At 39.7% G+C, this 20,874-nt stretch overlaps 1 protein-coding gene across 1 annotated transcript in view; it reads right to left on the bottom strand.

Moving 5' to 3' along the window:
- Positions 1–2,556: 2,556 nt before the first annotated feature.
- The window catches only part of LOC125465040 (grainyhead-like protein 3 homolog), a 93,959-nt gene continuing 75,641 nt past the window's right edge, over positions 2,557–20,874 (bottom strand). The window contains exons 11-16 of the mRNA XM_048558098.2: positions 19,491–19,630; positions 18,356–18,393; positions 11,144–11,232; positions 8,635–8,720; positions 6,829–6,893; positions 2,557–4,673 (exon numbers count right to left, since the gene is read on the bottom strand). Of these exons, the coding sequence (XP_048414055.1) occupies positions 4,559–4,673; positions 6,829–6,893; positions 8,635–8,720; positions 11,144–11,232; positions 18,356–18,393; positions 19,491–19,630 (533 nt within the window). The 3' untranslated portion in view covers positions 2,557–4,558. The remainder of the gene's footprint in view (positions 4,674–6,828; positions 6,894–8,634; positions 8,721–11,143; positions 11,233–18,355; positions 18,394–19,490; positions 19,631–20,874) is intronic.

Genomic DNA, 20,874 nt, shown 5'->3' with positions numbered 1-20,874 from the left:
TATGCAACTGTTAATGGTATATCCATGTCCTTCAAAAGCCCCAAGACAGTAATAGATTTCTATTTTAGTGTCTTTTTCATATTATCGTTAGTGCCTGATAAAACTTCATAAAATTATGAGAGGGTTGACAAGCAGAACTTTTTTCCCCAGAGTTGAAATGTCTAATACGAGGGGGCATGCATTTAAGGTAAGAGGACAAAAGTTCAAATGAGAAATGAGGGGCAAGTTTTTTACATAAGGAGTGTTAGGTGTCTGGAATGCGCTGCTAAAGGTAGTAATGGAGGGAGACACAATAGGGGCATTTAAGGGGCTTTTAGACAAGCACATGAATAAGCAAGGAATGGAGGGATATGGACCAAGGGCAGGCGGAAAGGATTAGTTTAATTTGGCATTATGTTCGGCTCAACATTGTGGGCCAAAATGCCTGTTCCTGTGCTGTATCTGTTCTATGTTATAATATAGTGTGCCATGGATTAAATTATTTAATTTTGTCCTTGATCTCTGTGATACTTACTATTAACATTGGGCGGCACAGTGGTTAGCAATGCTGCCTCACAGCACCAGGGACCCAGGTTCAATCCCAGCCTCAGGTGACTGTCTGTGTGGAGTTTGCACATTCTCCCCATGTCTGTGTGGGTTTCCTCCAGGTGCTCCAGTTTCCTCCCACAATCCAAAGATGTGCAGGTTAGGTGGATTGGCCATGCTAAATTGCCCATAATGTTCAGGATGTGTAGCTTACATGGGTTATAGGGGGATGGGTCTGGGTGGGATGCACTGATGTTCGGTGTGGACTTGGTGGGCCGAAGGGCCTGTTTCCACACTGTAGGGATTCTAGTTCTAATTATTTCACAAACTTGGTCCAACATATTTCCAAAATAACACAGCACATTAACTGCGTTGACCATTTACATTCCAAAACTCTTCAACTCCTGATGTTGATTAGTCACTTGAAGGAACAGTTGTGAATGCACACATGGCCCACATAGATTCCACCAGTAAATGTACAGTGCCTCTAATGTATGGTGTGTGCCTATTAGCTGGTATCACTTCTCTACATGTCTGCATGTGTCTTGGCATTCCTTCCTCAACAGGCAGTAAAAATTACACAACAAGCCACAAATTGCATGTCTTAGTGATTTTTTTAAAGTTAAAAATTGCTCACATAACTTAAATTGTCTGCCAGTTAATAAAATGTGTTTGTTACTTGTATAATCTGCATTTTTCTAACATCATTCACAATCCAGTAAATGCAAAGTCAGTACCTGGTACAAAAGCATTAATGGGCTATGTAGTTTACCCACAAATAAAGATCAACTCGTAAACAACACACAGCAAAGGGTAATCAGCTGTGGATTTCACCTTTCTAATGTTGATGCTTTAACTGCTGATGTCTGCCATTGCCATGATTTGCTTTAGCCAGTGAATAGAATGTTTCCTTTTGTGCGGCAGTGCAAGCCTGTGACCTAAGTAGTGAAGGAGAAAAGAGATTCACAACTCCTTTGGAAATATCAGCCTTAATTATTTCTGCACCAAAATACAATGACTAGCACCAAGCATATTGCTAGGATCTGATATCGCAAGTAGCGCAGGGGATAGTTTTGTTTCCCTTTATTATAGAATAGAATAGGATACAATCCCCACAGTGTGGAAACAGGTCCTTTGGCCCAACAAGTCTACGCCGACCCTCAGAGCAACCCACCTAGACCCATCTCCCTATAACCCACCTAATCTACACATCCCTGAACGCTTTTAACATGGCCAGTCTTATTCTTACCTGGGACATAGGCATCACTGGCAAAGCCTGTGACTTATTGCTTGTCCCTAATTTCCCTCGAACTGGAGCAGCTTGCTAGACCCTTTCAAAGGGCAGGTAAGGGTCATCCATATAACTGGAGTCACAAATAGGCTACACCAGGTAAGGTATGGCCCATTTTCCCTCCAGAGCAAATTATGATGCAGATGTTAATGGAAATATTTAACTCAGTTTACTAAAGCAAGAGATTTATAAAACAAAGGAATTTAAATGTTGTAGCAGACATCATCATTATTTTCTTTCTAGGCATATCAAACCATCTTTCCTCCTTTTATAAGAAGCAAAGCAGACTGTTGCAGCAGTTTTGAACCCAGTGTAGAGAAGAATAAGATTTCAGTGGCCAAGTAACTTCTAGATTATTGAAAAAATCCATCTAGTTTTGGGCTGCCCTCGAGGGAAGTCAGTCTCCTATTCTTACCTGAAATCTGTGTTATATGTGATTCCAGACCATAGCAATGTGGCTGACTTTTAACTGCACTCTGAGCTTATTAATATTAAAACTGTTGGATCACCCAGCACTGAGCTAGATGTTAAACTCACATATGACTAACGCATAAACAAAGCATCCATTGCTTATGCATATGTTTCAAATGAAGCAAGTAAAGCAGGAAGGAAGAGTGCAGGTTTGGAAAAAGAGCAGAATTCTCCTAATTTCTGCATCATATCAGAGGCTGATAGAAATACATTTTCTTCGAAACACGTTATGTTGAAAAAGTAGCAATGGCGACTTTAATAAACTACACCTCAGTGGCTATGTGAGAGATAAATACAATGAAAATGGCATATATACAAATCCTAATACAGGAGGTACGTCACAGGGCAATAACCAGGGCTGGGATTCTTGGGGGCTTGCTGGGCTCAAATCAGCACTGGGACCCAGAACAGAAGCAGCACTGGAGCACTTGCTTTTTGTCCCTGCTCCTGCATATAAACACAGTAGGAGACTCAATTCACTCATTCGAAGAGACATGTATCTGCCACAGCAATTTCACTTTAAAAGTTACATTTTACATTTTTCAATTGAAATTTTTACAGGAATTTGGCAGTGAAGTTCGTACACCATGCTATTAAGAATCCTCCTAGAAGCTGATTCATTCCAGTGGGGTAACAAAACTATATCTGGCAATTCAAAGACCATACTGCATCATAAAGAAAACATGAAACATCCTTCACCACACTGTTCATACATGAGCCTTATTCTTTGCATAAAAAAAACACATGCTTCACAATGCAGAGCACAATACAATAGACATCACAACTTACAGCACCCCATAACAATCTTAACAAGGCAATAGAAAATGAGGCAAGACAATTGTTAACAAGATATTGTCCTGTTCTTGTGCGCTGATGGTAAGGCATGTGTCAACCGAATAGACATTTCTGACAAGTTAATATTCTCACAAACATTAGTTAAGAGAGAAAAATACACTTAGAGACAAAAAACTTGAATCTCTCTGATTTGTCATATTTTCAAGCATAGAAATGTAGTATCACCTTAAGTACTTTTGTCAATAAATCTATCATTAAATTTGGAATCTCAGTTAAAATGCTAAAGCACAAAACAATGAGACAATAGGAGTCGGGGATTCCTGCAATGGAAATCAACACTTCTTTTGCACTTGAGTTTGACAAGTGTCAACATCAGAGAATATTTGCTATAAAAATAAAGAATGTACACATGACCTTTTTTTAAAAAAGTAGGCAGTTAACAAGTCTCCTAATATTTTAAATCTAGTCACCCGAGTAATATTTTGATAACTGAGAATTCTCAGGTCACTGTGTGACTGCTGAATGAATCTAAGGTACAACAGTTTACATGTATCCATAATACATTGTTTTAATGTTTCAAATCATGACACGTTACCAGCACACCATGATTCAAAAACACATATGCCTTTTATATGTGGACAACTTTAAAGATTTTGGAAATCCTTGATTGTACCAGGAGGTCCTAATACCATTTTGTAGCATTAAAATGAGTACATATGAATATTGCCTTGACTGAAACATGAGGGATATATATCACAGATTCATAATGTGTGAAAGGTAAGGAAACAATTTCGAGACCATTAGCTTTGCTAATATTTCAAGAAAAGAGAACTTTTTAATTATCTTGACGATAATGACCCTCAAAAAGAAAATTTTTCTAAATGTTCCCACATGAACAATGAAATTTTCCACATACATCATGGGCACCATAAAATAATTGCTAGGCTTTATGTAAATAGTTCATATTGAAACATCTGCTGAAAATATGAAATCAACTGAATTTTCAATAAAAACTGACATATGTAAATTGCATAAAAAGATGAATAATTCAAAAATATCACACTTGAAATATACACACAAGGACATCAACTGGTAAGTGATTCCACACATATAGTCCAACAGTCAATAAGATATTGTGGAGCTGAAATCATTTAGTACTTTGCCACTGGAGATTTAACAAGTCCTTTAATCAGTAGTGTCGATAGGTAAGAAAAAAAATCTTCAGTGTTACAAGGGAGTTCATCCAACAGGAGTATAGATTAAAAATAGGTTAACTTTGAGTTCTTCATGCTTGGCTTCAACAAGCTCATTTTTACACCTGGTCAGTAGAAAGTATTGGCACAAAGATCTTGGGCTCAAATATTGAAAGCAGCCAAAAGCATATGTACATGTGGAGAAAGGGAAGAGGTAGAGCAGTGACTGTTTTGTTCCTAATATTGAGGCTTCTTTGAGTTTGTCCATGAATGTTGAGGCCCTTTAAACTTCTTTAAGTGTTATTTGACAGCTTCCATTTATGTCCTTTATTTCAACCAAAAATGCAGCATGGTTACAATAATGCTGCACAATGTTATCATCCATGTTTACCAAGATTCTGTAGGAGGAAAATGGAAAACGAATGTCAAATACAGCTCATTAATTGTGGTCAAAGCTCTTATGTTTACAAAAAAAAGAGTTGCTGCCAAGGGATAGCTTCCCTCCACATATGAAAAACATTTAAATGTCCAACCCTCCACTACATGACAGTGCAAAGTGGGTAAAAGCACAGCCCTCCAGCTAACTAGTACTATGGCAGATCTTTCCTGAAGTAACAGGACACATGCTTATAGAGAACACTTTGAACATGCAATTTGCACCTCTCTTCTGTCTGGCCTCTAGATGTTGCGAATGTTATTGCACCAGAACAAGTGGCAACTTGTTTGGAAAATCAGAGCTAAAATAATCCAACTAGTTTACAACATTCATGATTTCTAAATTTAAACACTAAATTCTTCCTAGTGCACCTGTTTTTGTGTTCTTGCAATGAGTCATACGAGCAAGGACCAAGATCAGTGCTCAAATCAGCAAGGCCACATTCCAATCCAGTCACGAACAAACATTCCAAACTTATTAACTATTTGTACACATTCATGTTGTCTTATTCACTTACAATCCCTTTTGTATTGCTGCACTCACATAAAAGCTATCAAATCATCTTAATTTAATATCATAGAATGTTCCTACAATGCCATTTTTTACTATAAGGTTGATGAAAAAATCCCTCAAGGAAGTCTTCAGAAACATATCTGCATTCCTGTTTGGCCTATTATTCAAATATTACAATTTTGTTCTCTTTCTTATTTTATTACTGAAGCACACATAAAAGTTAACAGACATTGTTTGAAAAAAATGTATCACCTAAGAAAAAAGGATATAAACCTTGAAATTTGCAATGTAGTTTCGGAGCTGTTATTAATGTTTTGTTTTGAGAATTACAATGGACAAATGAGTGAAAAATAGTTTATAGGAACAACACCAGCATTGCTTTGGGACTTCACAATTACTATGTGTCTTTCCAGTGTTTTGTCATTTGTGTTGATCTGAAGTACTGTTAATTTCCGGCTACACAAACTGTGTATGGGAATGAGGTGCTAGAGGGTATTCTGTGTGACACCACTTTGAGGAAGCAGATAGAGAATGCTGTCATTGCAGTGCAACTGCATGAGGTGAACTTCAAAAATGTCTATAATCAAATATCCCCCTAACTGATTCTTAAATGTTAGCATTGTTTAGCTTCAATTATCAACTCCAATAGAAAAGGCCCAAAGCCTCATAAGCCTCTCTGCAATAAGGTTTCCCATATTGTTTGTTGTTAAGTTTTACATTTAATCTTATTCCTTTTTCCCTTCATTACAGGAGCTTCAAACTCTGGTGATAGATTTTTACCATCTTCTCTACCCATCCCTTATTAATGCATTACCAGCAATTGTTCTCCCACTCTATGCCTTATTGGTAGAATAGTTAGTTAATACTCTATAATTCCAATTAGAAAATTATACAAAATAACAGACAGTAAATGGGATGCAGATTCATTGCTAATGCATACTCACAATTAATTCATACATTACTACACAAAGTGGAAACCCATCCATATGTCCAGAAACATAAACACAATAATATGCGTACATCAATCAATAAACTAAACAATTCAGGTCACAAGTGAACTCACTCACGAAAATGTTTAACTGAAATGACAATCTATGAGCTAAATTTCTCCAATTATTGATAGCTCACAATATCAGAGCTGTTCAGTTTATACCAATGCTCAGTGGAAAAAAAAATCCATTTCAAAAGATTAAAAGTTTGTATTATTTTCAGACCATGCCATTTACTCATTGTTGGTATATAATTTTAACGTAATTTTAATTCAGTATTACCCTTCTTTTCGTACTCCAACTGCACCATCCCAGTCATGTGCTGACTTTGTTTCTCGACTTTTGTTACTGTTCGATTTTTACATGCTTGCATAATTTTAGCCTCATTATTTTGACTGAGTTTACTTATTAAGCTATGCCACAATTCAGCCTTAGGGTTGCAAAAATGTTTCTTGGACACTATTCCTACACCTACAGATTTAAGCGTTAACTACATTACCCTGACTTCAGAGTGTACCTGATATGAAACCTACAATTTACGACGGGTTCCTGTACTGGTCCTGACTGTAAAAGTGCTACTTATAACACAGATATAAAGTATTTTCACTTACTCACCCTTTCATACAGTTCTTGTAAACTTTAGAAATTCTCTCCTCAAGCAGCCCATACTTTTCTGAAATCTAGGTTAAGAACATCAAAATACAATTTTCAAAACAGTCAAGCAAAATTGTATCTGAGGAAGTCAACTGTATTTAGAGCTTTATATTGGTGAGCCCTAAAAAGAGTTGAACCATGGATAAGAAAGAAGGTCTACATGATATTTACTACAGGCTTTTTTGCCATTAATTGTAAACCTTAATGTTTTCATTCATTTCCTAAATGAAGCATAATAGTCAAAGACAAAGCCATATAGCACCTTTATTGTAACTAAAACCTTTAATATAATTACGCATTACTTCAGCGTGGCAATTCAGGGAGTTACATTAAAATAAGGTAGGCCATATCGCTGGGTTACTGAGTAGATAACCACACACAAGTAGACAAGTTTTTAATAAGTATCTTAAAGGTGGAAAGCAAAGTAGAAAGGCAGGTGGATGTGGGAAGATAATTAAGTCTTAGCAAACTGAACACACAGTCATCGACAATTGAGCATTTAAAATCCAGGATTCTCAAGACTCCAGAGTTAGAACAGCACAGATATGTCAGAGGATTGTACAGCTATAGGTAGTAAAGAAGGGCCAGAGTAAGGTCATGAAGGGATTTGTAAATAAGGGGGAAAACATTAAAAACAAGCTGCTGATTAATCAGAACCTATCAATATATATGAGCATGAAAATATGGAACAAGAGGATATCCTTAAGCTTACACTGGCAACAAAACATTCCCAACCCACGGCCTCCTCAAGTCCAGTTCATTTAGTCAATGCTGGATCAAAGGAGTGACCCTTATTTTTCTATTTTTTCCAGGAATGTTTCTGCAACAATTTTAATGTTTCATGTAAAGCTTGATAGATGCGTAATGAATAATATTAGTGAAGCAAATTCTAAGTGGCGAAAAAAATCAAAATATTTATACTTTTGTAGCTTTTGCTCTGGCACATATCATCAACAGTCATAAAAAGTTTCTCAATAAAGTGGTGGCTGAATCTTTTGGTTTGTCCAAAAACTGCAAAAAACTAATGTAACCCTTAGTTTGATAGGGTGAGAAGTAAGCACTGGGGATATGGAGCAAGTCACCATGTTTAGTAAATTAGACTGCAAATGTTTTAAAATGTTAATGCTCTCATTAAAGTAGTAGGCCAGAGACTATTTTCACTCATTCATAATCCAATATTGCATTTTAACCTCAAAAACAATTTTACACCTTCTGCATGTGCAGTAGTATACTTTCTGCGAGCAAACAATTCTAATCCAATTTCCCATATCTCCGTTCCTTCATCCAATTATCCAATTTGAAGCTGGCTGGTAGCGCAGTATTTTTCTCAATCCTGTCTATGTATTGTACCCCCACGCCCCCGCCCCCACGCTCTGAAATAGTTTCTTCTACCCTCTAATTTCAGTATCTTGTGCTTAATCTTGTCTTTCTCGCCCCATCATTGATGACCCTGAAACTACTGGAAAAATGTTTGTTTCTGTTTAACATGCCCCGTGCTTTCAGTTGTTTAAAAACCTCTGTTGGATTGTCCCAGAATCTTAATTCTCATAAAGTTAGTATGAGGGAGAGGTGATGAAAGATTTCAAAAGGAAATCAGATGGTCATCATGCAGTTCTCCAGGGATGGAACCATGTAATTGGGCTGACACCATTGCAATATAGATAGCAGCATGGACTTTACAGGCCAATGGCCTCTTTCTGTGGTATAAGTGACTCTGCATTTTGAAATAACATACTCAATAAAAAGAGTAGGTAACCTGATACTAACAGCGTTCTTCAATCCATTGAGGTCAGGAGTCTTCAACAGCAGAGCATCAAAAACTTCATCTGACTCAGTCCTCACATACAACAGCACTAGAAAAAAGAAGTTTCACTGGCATTATACTTTACACTTGGTCATTGCTCATCCCATATTCCAATGAAAATCATGCAAAGTGAAAAATCAGTGTCAACATAGGATTATCTTAGTATGTTATATTTAACCAGTTACAAATAGAATGATTGAAAGTAATAAAGTGTGGAGCTGGATGAACACAGCAGGCCAAGCAGCATCTCAGGAGCACAAAAGCTGACATTTTGGGCCTAGACCCTTCATCAGATGCTGCTTGGCCTGCTGTGTTCATCCAGCTCCACACTTTGTTATCTTGGATTCTCCAACATCTGCAGTTCCCATTATCATTGATTGAAAGTAATTATTGGTTAAATAAAATTGAAAGGATTTGAGAGTTGAATTGCTTTCAATAGCTTTCAAAACTGCACAATACTACAATAATAATAATGAATTGATTATCTGTACGTTTACAAACATTATTAAATGCTCAATGTTTGACACTGTACATTCAATAATAGATCTACACTGCACACCAATCATGTCTGTTTCAATACAAACTACTCAAACACCAGATCCATTTGATGCTGAGAAGTAGGGATTTTGATAGCAAGCTATCTTCTAAATGAATAACACTATTAGGACCATCTTCTGCTTCTGATAATCTCATCTGGAATGTATGTTACATAATACAAATTTTTTATCCAATAATCATAACCAACAGTGGTGTTAAATAAAACATAGCTCTTTTACCGTCTAACTTGCAAAAATTTAAAAATGCATTGTACTCTGTATATTTTCAACTTGGGAGTAACTGTTCACTGAGGTGAAGAAAGTCCTGAATCCGAGAAATATTCAGCTAGTGACAAAACATTTGTCAGTGGCCCCACTAAGCTGAAAAGTATTTCATTTATTCTTGACAATTTGTACTAACGTACACAATTTATGCAGATTGTCAGAGTGAAAAGATTCTTTGTTAAAGGTTTGATCGTACATTTTATTAGAATCAATTTGATGAATTAGGACAGAATCTACACATATCGGGCACTGTAGCCAATCAGGTTGGTTGGCAGCTCTTGAAGACCTTCTGTCCACAGATAGGCAGAATTCCAATGCTCTGCCTAATTAAGCTGCACCCAGCATGTTATAACTTTGGGGCAGGCTTTTTAAAAGTTGGTCCATTTGTCTACGACGCATCTGTCCATAAAATCCAGTCTTTAGAGCAATTTCAAGGCAGTAACACATTCAATGTGAAATAAAGCATTTACAACACTTCAGATTTTGATCTTTGCCTCATCAAAACTAGTTATCTATCTAGTTACTTGGAACTCCTTTCTGATTTTTGTAACATTTGTAATTAAATGCCACATATTAAATACAGCCAGTTTTTAAAATCTTTATTTTAATCAGTACTTACATTATCAGATAGCTGTTTATTGGGGAAACATAGACTACTCAATTAATTATTTTCCCTAATGTCTGTGGAAGGTCTGTATTGTAAGTGAATATGTAACAGCTTCAGTAGACAGGGCAGCAGGAAAGCCACCTAATACATAGCCAAATGTGTCTCTGACAGCTACTCCAGTTTCTGATTATGTTGCTGTTTTGGTTAATGCTGCCTGCAGGGAAAGCATGAAACTTGTCTCTTTCTTTTTGTCATGTAGAAGGACTACAGAGAAGCTACAGTGAACCACTGAGATGCTGTCATGCTAAACCTGACGCTTTAGGCTATCATCCATGTTAATATTGTAAACTTGTCATTAGGTTTCAAAATTAGAGGCTGCTCAATTCAATCCACTTCTCCAGATATCATAACTTTTAACTGAAAATTTGTATTATTCTCTACCATGTCATTAAAATTTCAAGCAGGATTTTCTGATACATTCCAGTTTGTCACCATTCATCAATAAAACAGGCACATAGGTACACCAGCCAGATCATTCTTTTATACTTAAATGTTATAGTCCACCGACAGGGGCCAAACTTTTAGCTGGAATTGGCGAGACTTGTCAGAAAGACAGGGAAAATAAATCAAGGTAAATATTTTCATCAGGGCATTTTTTGGCGGGTCAAGAGAAATATGACTGCTCCATTTACTCAGGAGGGATCCTTGGATCTTCCTATCCCTCTTCTTGCATCTTCTTCTCACCAATGGCTCACCTTAGGTCTCAAACCTCCACACACACCCCCAGCACTAACTTTATGATATACATTGTTTTTTCATATTACAGATGGTGTCAGACTCCCAGCCTAAATTCCTACTCCGACTTACAGGAGCCAATGTAACTTATGCAGGCTTGGAGCCACAAATCAGGGACAGTGCTCTACTATTCAAGTGAGACTCAGGGATTAAAATGACTCAAGCAAAATAGTATACTTTAGGAGTTCCCTGCCAACCTGTCCCCTATCCACCCCAAACTCGTGGTTTTAAAGACATTTTATCTTGTACCTCTTTCTGGTTCACAAAGCCTAGCTTGTTTGACTGGAGGGTCCAATTCATCTTTGTACAGAGTCTTGTTATCCCTCTTCATTGGAAACCTGTACATTTAAAGCACAAAATTATGGGTTATAAGTGATAAACAATGCTATCAGGTGCCACATAAAAATGGAATCATTGGCACAATGATGCAATTGAAACATCGATTATCTATCAATATTCCAGTATGCGTGCAATGGAAGTTGAGATATCAGTCACCTGACATGATTCTAGATGGTTTGAATAAATCTCATTGTTAAATAACTGAATCCAGCTTGACTCTTTGTTTTGTGGCTAAAGTTGTGTTCAGGTCAATGGTCACATGTCATCCAGACCTTCTCATATTCTGCCAAAATGCCTGTCCTAAACTGATTCTCTTTGCTGTATCAGTGCAGAACAGGACTACACCAAATACAGCCCACAATGTGAGCCCGTGGGGTGATTTCACGCTGTGACTTTGTATGAATTGTTCTTGGTGATGCCTGTCTCACAAGGTATCCTTTTAGCCTTACATAGACAGTACATATGTAATAACCTAATGCAACATTTTGAGCACATTTACACCGTAGCTACCCATCTGAGACTGATAGCTTGTCTGCAAGTGCAATCACGCTTAATGCTGCTTCCATTAATTGATTTCTGCCTGGTTAGATTCTGTTTGCAAGTAGGCTCTGCAAACATCTGCATGCACCATTGGTTCCTACATTTGCAAATGTAAATGTTTGCAGAACTGGTGGGAGAGGAATATCTGACGTGCTTTGATTGAGGATATTGTAAGTGTTTTAACAGTCATTCCTTCCATCGTCATGATTGTATTATGCCCAAGACACAGTGCAGCAAACTACCAAAGTAACTCCCAGACCGCAACCTCTACAGAGGCAGTGAAAGCATCTCCTGCAATTCCCGTACTGGTCACACAGCGTTGTGACTTGAACATGTATCGAGAGAAATGCATTTGCACGTACTGTATTGGCTGTTTGGCCATTGGCATGGGACTTCTACCTTTGCTGTAACTTGCTCTCACTGTAGTTTTGGCAGCCATTAAAGTCAATACATGGAACCTGAAGTGTGAAGCTGATATTGAGTAAACTTTCAGAACTATAAGAGTGTCAGCTTAAGGAAAACAACACCAAGAAAGAATTAAGACCTCAAACTACCGTGTGAGTCAGAATAGCTGTGCATTTTCCATTCCCAGCTGCAGGGGAAAATGAAAGAAGATAAGAGCTGAGATTAGAATTTGTCCCAGTATCATTGGAAAAAACACTATGAAATAATTAAATAATTAACTTAATTAAAAAGACCAAGCAAGTAAGAGTAACAACCCTGTTATCAGTTCTTTGGAAAGCATGTGAAAGTTATATTGGACCCTTATCCTCTCTGAGGAGCTGAGAACCCAGGCAAGAAAGATTTTTGTTGGCTTTGAAGACTCACTTTGAACACTTCATTAATGTTATGTGTGAACAGTGTGTCTTCAGTGTTAGAGCACACAGCAAAAGGAGACAAGCAGTCAGTATGTGATTGCATTGATACATTCAGTTGAATCTTAATAGTTTAGACAACCAAAAGATTCTCTCATTAGAAGTAAGATTTTCTTAAGTATAACAGACAATTATACAACAGCATATCTGCTGGGAGAGGAGAAAATCTCAAAAAAGCTATGGACACGTGCAGGAACTCTGAAGTTATCAATCATTATCCAGAGCATATTGATGGCAGAGCAGGTGGGAATTGGTAATATGTTGGGAGACATTCCAGGTTGAATGATAACAACATCCTGGGAAAAAGGAAGAAACATTTTCAGAAAAGCTACCAAAAAGTTCAAGGCAAGAGGACAGGATGCAAATATTGTAGAGGTCATCAAGCAATCAAAAAGCAAGCATATCCAAAACAGAGCAAACAGTGCTCTAACTAGAAGAAGCCCAAGTCATTTCGCACAGAGGTGTTTTACCATAAAAAATCCAAGCACACCTAAAAGCATGGCTGCTGGAGAGATGTCAGCCATTGATTTTAATCATAGAATCCCGACAGTGTGGAAACAGGCCCTTCGGCCCAACAAGTCCACACTGACTGTCAGAGCATCCCACCCAGACCCATCCCCCTATAACCCACCTAATCTACACGTCCCTGAACACTACGGACAATTTAGCATGGCCAATCCACCTAGTCTGCACATCTTTGCACTGTGGTAGGAAACCAGAGCATGCAGAGATGGGGAGAATGTGCAAACTCCACACAGACAGTTGCCCAGAGTGGAGTCGAACCCAGCTCCCTAGCACTGTGAGGCAGTAATGCTAATCACTGAGCCCACTGTGCCACTCTGAAGTTGAACAAGAAAAGTGATGCAATTGAAATGCCTGAAGTCAAAAACATAGATCATGTACTGACAGTGAAAGGACTACACCTGATGCTGACAAGTTAAGAGTGATTTGCAGAGTTGAAAAGATAAGAAAAAAGATGGTGAAATTCATCCATGTGAGTCACCAAAGAACTGAATCGTGTTTGAGGAATTTAAAAGAAATGTCCTGCTGATGCAAAATGACTGCTGAGATTAAGGACTATATCAACCAATGCAATGTTTGGCAATGAATATGAAGCCAATCAATGACAATTCAGATAGGCCAGGGATGAAGCTTGAAGTAGACCTATTCATTCTCATGAACTAATTATTTTGTCACCATTAGTTATTATTCTGGCTACTGGGAGTTAGAACAGCTGATATCAACCAGTGAGAATGCAGAATTCCTGAAAGTTCACTTTAGTCATTACAGCATTCCAGATTTTGTGATGCATGGGTTCATCCTCAGTTGGGAATCAGCTACTTCATAAAGGATTGGGAACTTCGAGACCATACATCCTCACCATTCTAACCCCAGTCAAATGGAAAGGCTAAGGTGGCAGAGAAAATTGCTGAAAAGATCACAAAGAAATCAAGCAAATCTGCAGAGTCGTACTTGAGTGAGAAACATGCTTAATGTAATCACAAGAAGTAGTCCATTTCAAGGACTAATATTACACCAAAAAAACAAGAACTAGTAACAAGGGGCCTCTGTCCTTTGGGACCTTTAAGAATGACTTGGATGAGGAAGTGGAAGGGTGGGTTAGTGAGTTTGCCGATGACACGAAGGTTGGTGAAGTTGTGGATAGTGTGGAGGGCTGTTGTAGGTTGCAACGGGACATTGACAGGATGCAGAGATGAGCAAAGAAGTGTCAGATGGAATTCAACCCGGAAAAGTGTGAAGTGATTCATTTCAGAAGGTTGAAGTTGAATGCAGAACATGGGGCAAATGGCATGATTCTTGGCAGTGTGGAGGAACAGAGGGATCTTGGGGTCCACGTCCATAGATCCCTCAAAGTTGCCACTCAAGTTGATAGGTTTGTTAAGAAGGCGTATGGTGTTCAGAGACAGTAGAAACTACAGATGCTGGAGAATCCGAGATAACAAAGTGTGGAGCTGGATGAACACAGCAGGCCAAGCAGCATCTCAGGAGCATAAAAGCTGATGTTTTGGGCCTCGACCCTTCATTAGAAAAGGGGGATGGGGAGAGGGTTCTGAAATAAATAGGGAGAGAGGGCGAGGCAGATTGAAGATGGATAGAGGAGAAGATAGGTTGAGAGGAGAGTATGGTTGGGGAGATAGGGAGGGGATAGGTCAGTCTGGGGAGGACAGACAGGTCAAGGGGGCGGGGTGAGGTTAGTAGGTAGGAAATGGAGGTGCGGCTTGCGGTGGGAGGAGGGGATAGGTGAGAGGAAGAACAGGTTAGGGAGGCGGGGACAAACTGCGCTGGTTTTGGGATGCAGTGTGGGGAGGGGGAGATTTTGAAGCTTGTGAAATCCACACTGATGCCATTGGGTTGCGGGGTTCCCAAGCTGGAATATGAGTTGCTGTTCCTACAACCTTCGGGTGGCATCATTTTGGCACTGCAAGAGGCCCAACTGCCTCTTTGTAGGTTACGTGGATCCCACTTCCTACAGACAAAGGGGGTGGCCATGGGTACTCACATGGGCCCCAGCTATGCCTGCCTCTTTGTAGATTATGTGGAACAATCCCTCTTTTGCAACTACACTGTCCCTAAACCCCACCTCTTCCTCTGTTACATTGATGACTGTATTGGCGCTGCCTCATGCTCCCATGAGGAGCTCGAACAGTTCATCCACTTCACCAACGCCTTCCACCCCAACCTCAAGTTCATCTGGACCATCTCCAACACATCCCTCACCTTCCTGGACCTCTCTGTCTCCATCTCAGGCAACCACCTAGAAACCAATGTCCATTTCAAGCCCACTGACTCCCACAGCTACCTAGAATACACCTCCACCCACCCATCTTCCTGCAAAAATTTCATACCCTATTCCCAATTCCTTCGCCTCCGCCGCATCTGCTCCCAGCATAAGGCATTCCACTCCCGTACATCCCGGATGTCCTCATTCTTCAAGGACCGCAACTATCCCCACCCACCCCGCCCGCCCCCGCAGAGGTCTAGAACGCCCTTGACCATGTCTCCCGCATTTCCCGCGAATTATCCCTCACACACCACCCCCGCAATAACCGCCAAAAGAGAATCCCCCGAGTCCTCACATACCACCTCACCAACCTCCGGACATAACGCATCATCCTCCGACACTTCTGCCATCTGCAATCCGACCCCACCACCAAAGACATTTTTCCATCCCCACCCTTGTCTGCCTTCCGGAGAGGCCATTCTCTCGGGAGCGCCTTGTCTGCTCCACACTCCCCTCCAACCCCACCACACCTGGCACTTTCCCCTGCAACCGCAGGAAGTGTTACACTTGCCCCCACACCTCCTCCCTCACCCCCATCCCAGGACCCAAGGTGGAATTCCACATCAAGCAGATATTCACCTGCACATCTGCCAATGTGGTATACTGCATCCGCTGTACCCATTGTGGCTTCCTCTACATTGGGGAAACCGAGCAGAGGCTTGGGGACCGCTTTGCAGAACACCTCCGCTCGGTTCGCAATAAACAAATGCACCTCCCAGTCGCAAACCATTTTAACTCCTCCTCCCATTCCATAGATGACATGTCCTTCCTGGGCCTCCTGCAGTGCCATAATGATGCCACCCAAAGGTTGCAGGAGCAGCAACTCATATTCTGCTTGGGAACCTTGCAGCCCAGTGGTATCAATGTAGATTTCACATGCTTTAAAATCTCCCCTCCCCACACTGCTTTTGTGGTCCGAAGATGCTGTTGGCCTGCTGTGTTCATCCAGCTCCACACTTTGTTATCAAGGCGTATGGTGTGTTGGCTTTCATTGGCAGGGGATTTAGTTTAAGAGCTGCAAGGTTATGCTGCCGCTCTATAAAACCTTAGTTAGACCACACTTGGAATATTCAGTTCTGGTTGCCTCATTATAAGAAGGATGTGGAAGCTTTAGGGATGGTGCAGAGGAAATTTACCAGGGTGCTTCCTGGACTGGAGGACATTTTCCCAGGGTGGAAATGGCTATCACAAGGGGACATAATTTTCAGGTGATTGGAGGAAGGCATAGCAGAGGTGTCAGAGTTGGATCCTTCACACAGAGATCGGTGGGTGCTAGCAGTGGTACTGGAGTCAGATACATTCGGGACATTTAAGCAACTCTTGAATAGTCACATGGTTGATAATAAAATGTAGGGTATGCAGGTTAGTTTGACCTTAGGGTAGGATAATTGGTCAGCACAACATTGTGGGCCAAAGCGCCTGTACCGTTCTATGTTCTATGTAAATCAAAGCCGTAATATACATAATTCCCACCCAAACATTGAGTCAAAACATTCTAACTTTTAGTTCCAGCTGACTGTGCTTATAATGCATCTTATCTAATATGCTTCAACATTCTTTTGTAATTCAAACCTGTGACTTGTTCTTAAAATTCTTTAAAGCTAAAATACTTTGCAAATGTAGACAATCTTGTAATTTTTCACAACCCACCCACTATTCAGCTTCAAAGTCACTACAGTTCAGACAAACCAAATAATAATTTGCAGTTGTGAGTTAATCACTAATGATGTCAGTTTAAGTTCCAGAGTCAGTTGAAAGCTTGTAGTAAGATTTGGAATTTTTGATAATTTGTTGCAAGACGCTCAGAGTATTCACCTGACTTCATAAGATGTGTATTATTATTCCATAATTACTCTGAAATTCCACAATTAATAGTGGAAAACAGTTTTTTCATAATTTACAGTGCCACATATTTCAAAGTAATTATCATAATTTTCTTCAAAGTTTAATTTTTGAACCTCTATCTTGCTGCTGTTTGAAATTTACCTATCTTGCATGTTGTCCAATAATACTTCACCCATCAGTTTAAAAGAAATTACATTTACATGATACCTTTCCAGACGTAATGACATTCCGAAACGTTTTAAATAGCACACTACAGCACAGCACAGGCCCTTCAGCCCTCGATGTGGTGCCGACCTGTCATACCAATCTGAAGCCCATCTAACCTACGCTATTCTATGTACGTCCATATGCTTGTCCAATGACGACTTAAATGTACTTAAAGTTGGCGAATCTACTACCGTTGCTGACAAAGCGTTCCATATCCTTACTACTCTCTGAGTAAAGAAACTACCTCTGACATCTGTCCTATATCTTTCACCCCTCAATTTAAAGCTATGCCCCCTCGTGCTTGCTGTCACCATCCTAGGAAAAAGGCTCTCCCTATCCACCCTATCTAACCCTCTGATTATTTTATATGTCTCAATTAAGTCACCTCTCAACCTTCTCTCTAACGAAAACAGCCTCAAGTCCTTCAGCCTTTCCTCGTAAGACCTTCCCTCCATACCAGGCAACATCCTAGTAAATATCCTCTGCACTCTTTCCAAAGCTTCCACGTCCTTCTTATAATGCGGTGACCAGAACGGTACGTAATACTCCAAGTGTGGCCGCACCAGAGTTTTGTACAGCTGCAGCATAAAATTCAATTAAATTCTTTGGAGTGCAATGCAAGAAGTTGAATCCCAGCATCGCCTGCAGGAGATGGTGTCAGTGCACAAATCCATTTAAAATTTCCCAATGCCTTGCTGAACATCTTCTGACTATCAAATTATAGTAGGGGGGCACATTTCTGGAATTATAAGGTGGCATGTCATCATCAGCAATCTACACACAAAGCACCACCCACACAGAAAATTATCCCAATGTACTTTAACTTTGGAATAAATAGAAAGCACTCCTTACCTCTCAGGATTTGTGACTTTACAACTCATCGAATGGCCCTACAAGACAGAGCATCATTTTAACACAATTTTCAATTGTTATGAACTTAAAAAATAGTAGTTGGTGCTAAAATCAAAAGGGGAACTTTGGAAAGTAGCATTGCAAGTCACAGATTGAAATTTGGGAGGTCTGAACTTGGCCATTCATATTTTCAAAGCTGAAAACATTGTTAATGCTGACTGCTAGTATTGTTACTCAATATAATGTTCTGGCAAACAAAGATCCTGCTTTCAAGAAGCAGCTGTGCTAAGGTACTGCAGTGCATAGAATTCTGTTTTTAGTGCAGAGAATGAAACTTGGCAGACAATTAATTCATTTGAAGCGATGCTTTCTAACATAAAGCAGTACTTCATGTTTTTCACAGGTAGATTTTACTCCCTGGATTTCAAACAACTTGGAAGCAGGGTTTTTGTTTAAACTGATCTTGCACCTCAGCTACACCTAACCATTTTCCTTCCATACACTTTGATTTTCTTAGTATATAATAATGTATTGATGTGCAACTAGAATTTGCTAAACGACTGAGCATCCACAGGTCACCGGGTAGAAAATTCGAAAGGATCCCCAACACTTCTAATGAAGATATTTCTCCTTATCTCACGTCAACATGTCCAACCCGTTATTCTGCTGCTGTGCCCTGAGATGGGTAAGGTCAGTCAGGGATAACATTCTCCCAGTTTTTAACCAGACACCTGAAGAATTTAGTATTTCTATTGGCTGGGTTTTCCAAAGAATGTCAATTTCAGGCAAAGAACTGACAGGTCAGGGCTCCTTCAGAAATGAAGAGCCACGCTTCCATTTGGCAAAACTCCCATAATGGCAGAAATATTGGAGAAAGGCATATTATGTTCTCTTTAGCAAAGCAGTCAGCAGCTAATGGGTCCAGACAGACACTTTGACCACTGTTATCAGGTTGTAAGTTCATAAAAGTGCGAAATTGCCATGCTAAGAGGGTAGGGCGCCAGGTGGGTAGAGTGTTTGGTTATTTCAGGTGCCAGGTGAATATTGGATAAGGTGCCAGAGGATAAGTGCCGGATGGCTAGGGTTCTTATTATTGTTACACCATGTTATTGCAGTTATCATCACATATACATACCGATCCAGTTCGCTGTGAGTACAGAAAATGGGCTTCTGGGGTGAACAGAATAGGAGGAGAAATGAGATCTGTCACTGGCTTAAAATAAGTGATGTCAATTCCTTTATGGTCTGTCAGTGGAATCCTTTTGTTTTCAGCGGCTGTTATATGAAAAGTACAAGAGAGAAGATCAAGTTTTAAGACTTTATTGTTTGCAGATTGATCATTCATCAAATAATTTTGTTTGATTTGATTTATTTTTATCATGTACTGAGATACAGTGAAAATACTTTTATGCTATTCAGACAAATCATTTCTTCCATAAGTACATCAAGGTATTAAAACAGAATACAGAATATAGTGTTACAACTACAGAGAAAGCACAGAGAAAGATCAACTCTAATATACTTAAGGTCCATTCATAAATCTGCTAACACTGGGGAAGAACCTGCTCTTAAATCTGTTGGTATGTGTTTTCAAACTTTTTATCTTCTGCTCGATGAAAGAGGGTGGAAGTCAGTATAACAGGGATGGGAGGGTTTTTGATTATGTTGGTACCTGTTCTGAGGCAGCAGGAACATAGACTGAGTCAAAGGAAGGAAGGTTGGTTTTTGTGATAGACCTGGTTGCATTCACTACTATTTGTAATTTCTTATGATCTTGGGCAATTGCCATATCAAGCTGTGATGCATCCGGATAGGATGCTTTCTGTGGTGAATATATAAAAATTCGTAAGAGTCATTGTGAACATGCCAAATTTCCTCAACCTTCTAAAAAAGTAGAGGCATTGATGTGCTTTCTTAACTGTAGTGTTGACGTGGATGGACTAGGACAGATTATTGGTGGTACTTATTCCCAGGAACTTGAAGCTCTCAACCATCTCAACCTCAGCACCATCGATACAGACAGGAAATAGTTTCATAGATGTTCACAGAGCAACAGGTTAAGCAACCAGCAGAGGCTAGGACCAAACTCCCACCACCACAGATTATATAGGTTCTTTAGTTATTTAGTTCTTTGAGGATGTGACTAGAAAAGTTGATGAGGGTCGAGCTGTGGATGTGGTGTATATGGACTTCAGCAAGGCATTTGATAGGGTTCCCCATGGTAGGCTCATTCAGAAGGTCAGGAGGAATGGGATACAGGGGAACTTAGCTGTCTGGATACAGAATTGGCTGGCCAACAGAAGACAGCGAGTGGTAGTAGAAGGAAAATATTCTGCCTGGAAGTCAGTGGTGAGTGGTGTTCCACAGGGCTCTGTCCTTGGGCCTCTACTGTTTGTAATTTTTATTAATGACTTGGATGAGGGGATTGAAGGATGGGTCAGCAAGTTTGCAGATGACACAAAGGTTGGAGGTGTCGTTGACAGTATAGAGGGCTGTTGTAGGCTGCAGCGGGACATTGA

Source organism: Stegostoma tigrinum, chromosome 24 (assembly GCF_030684315.1).
Source record: "Stegostoma tigrinum isolate sSteTig4 chromosome 24, sSteTig4.hap1, whole genome shotgun sequence".
NCBI lineage: Eukaryota > Metazoa > Chordata > Chondrichthyes > Orectolobiformes > Stegostomatidae > Stegostoma > Stegostoma tigrinum.
This window is presented reverse-complemented; position numbering and strand designations above follow the sequence as displayed.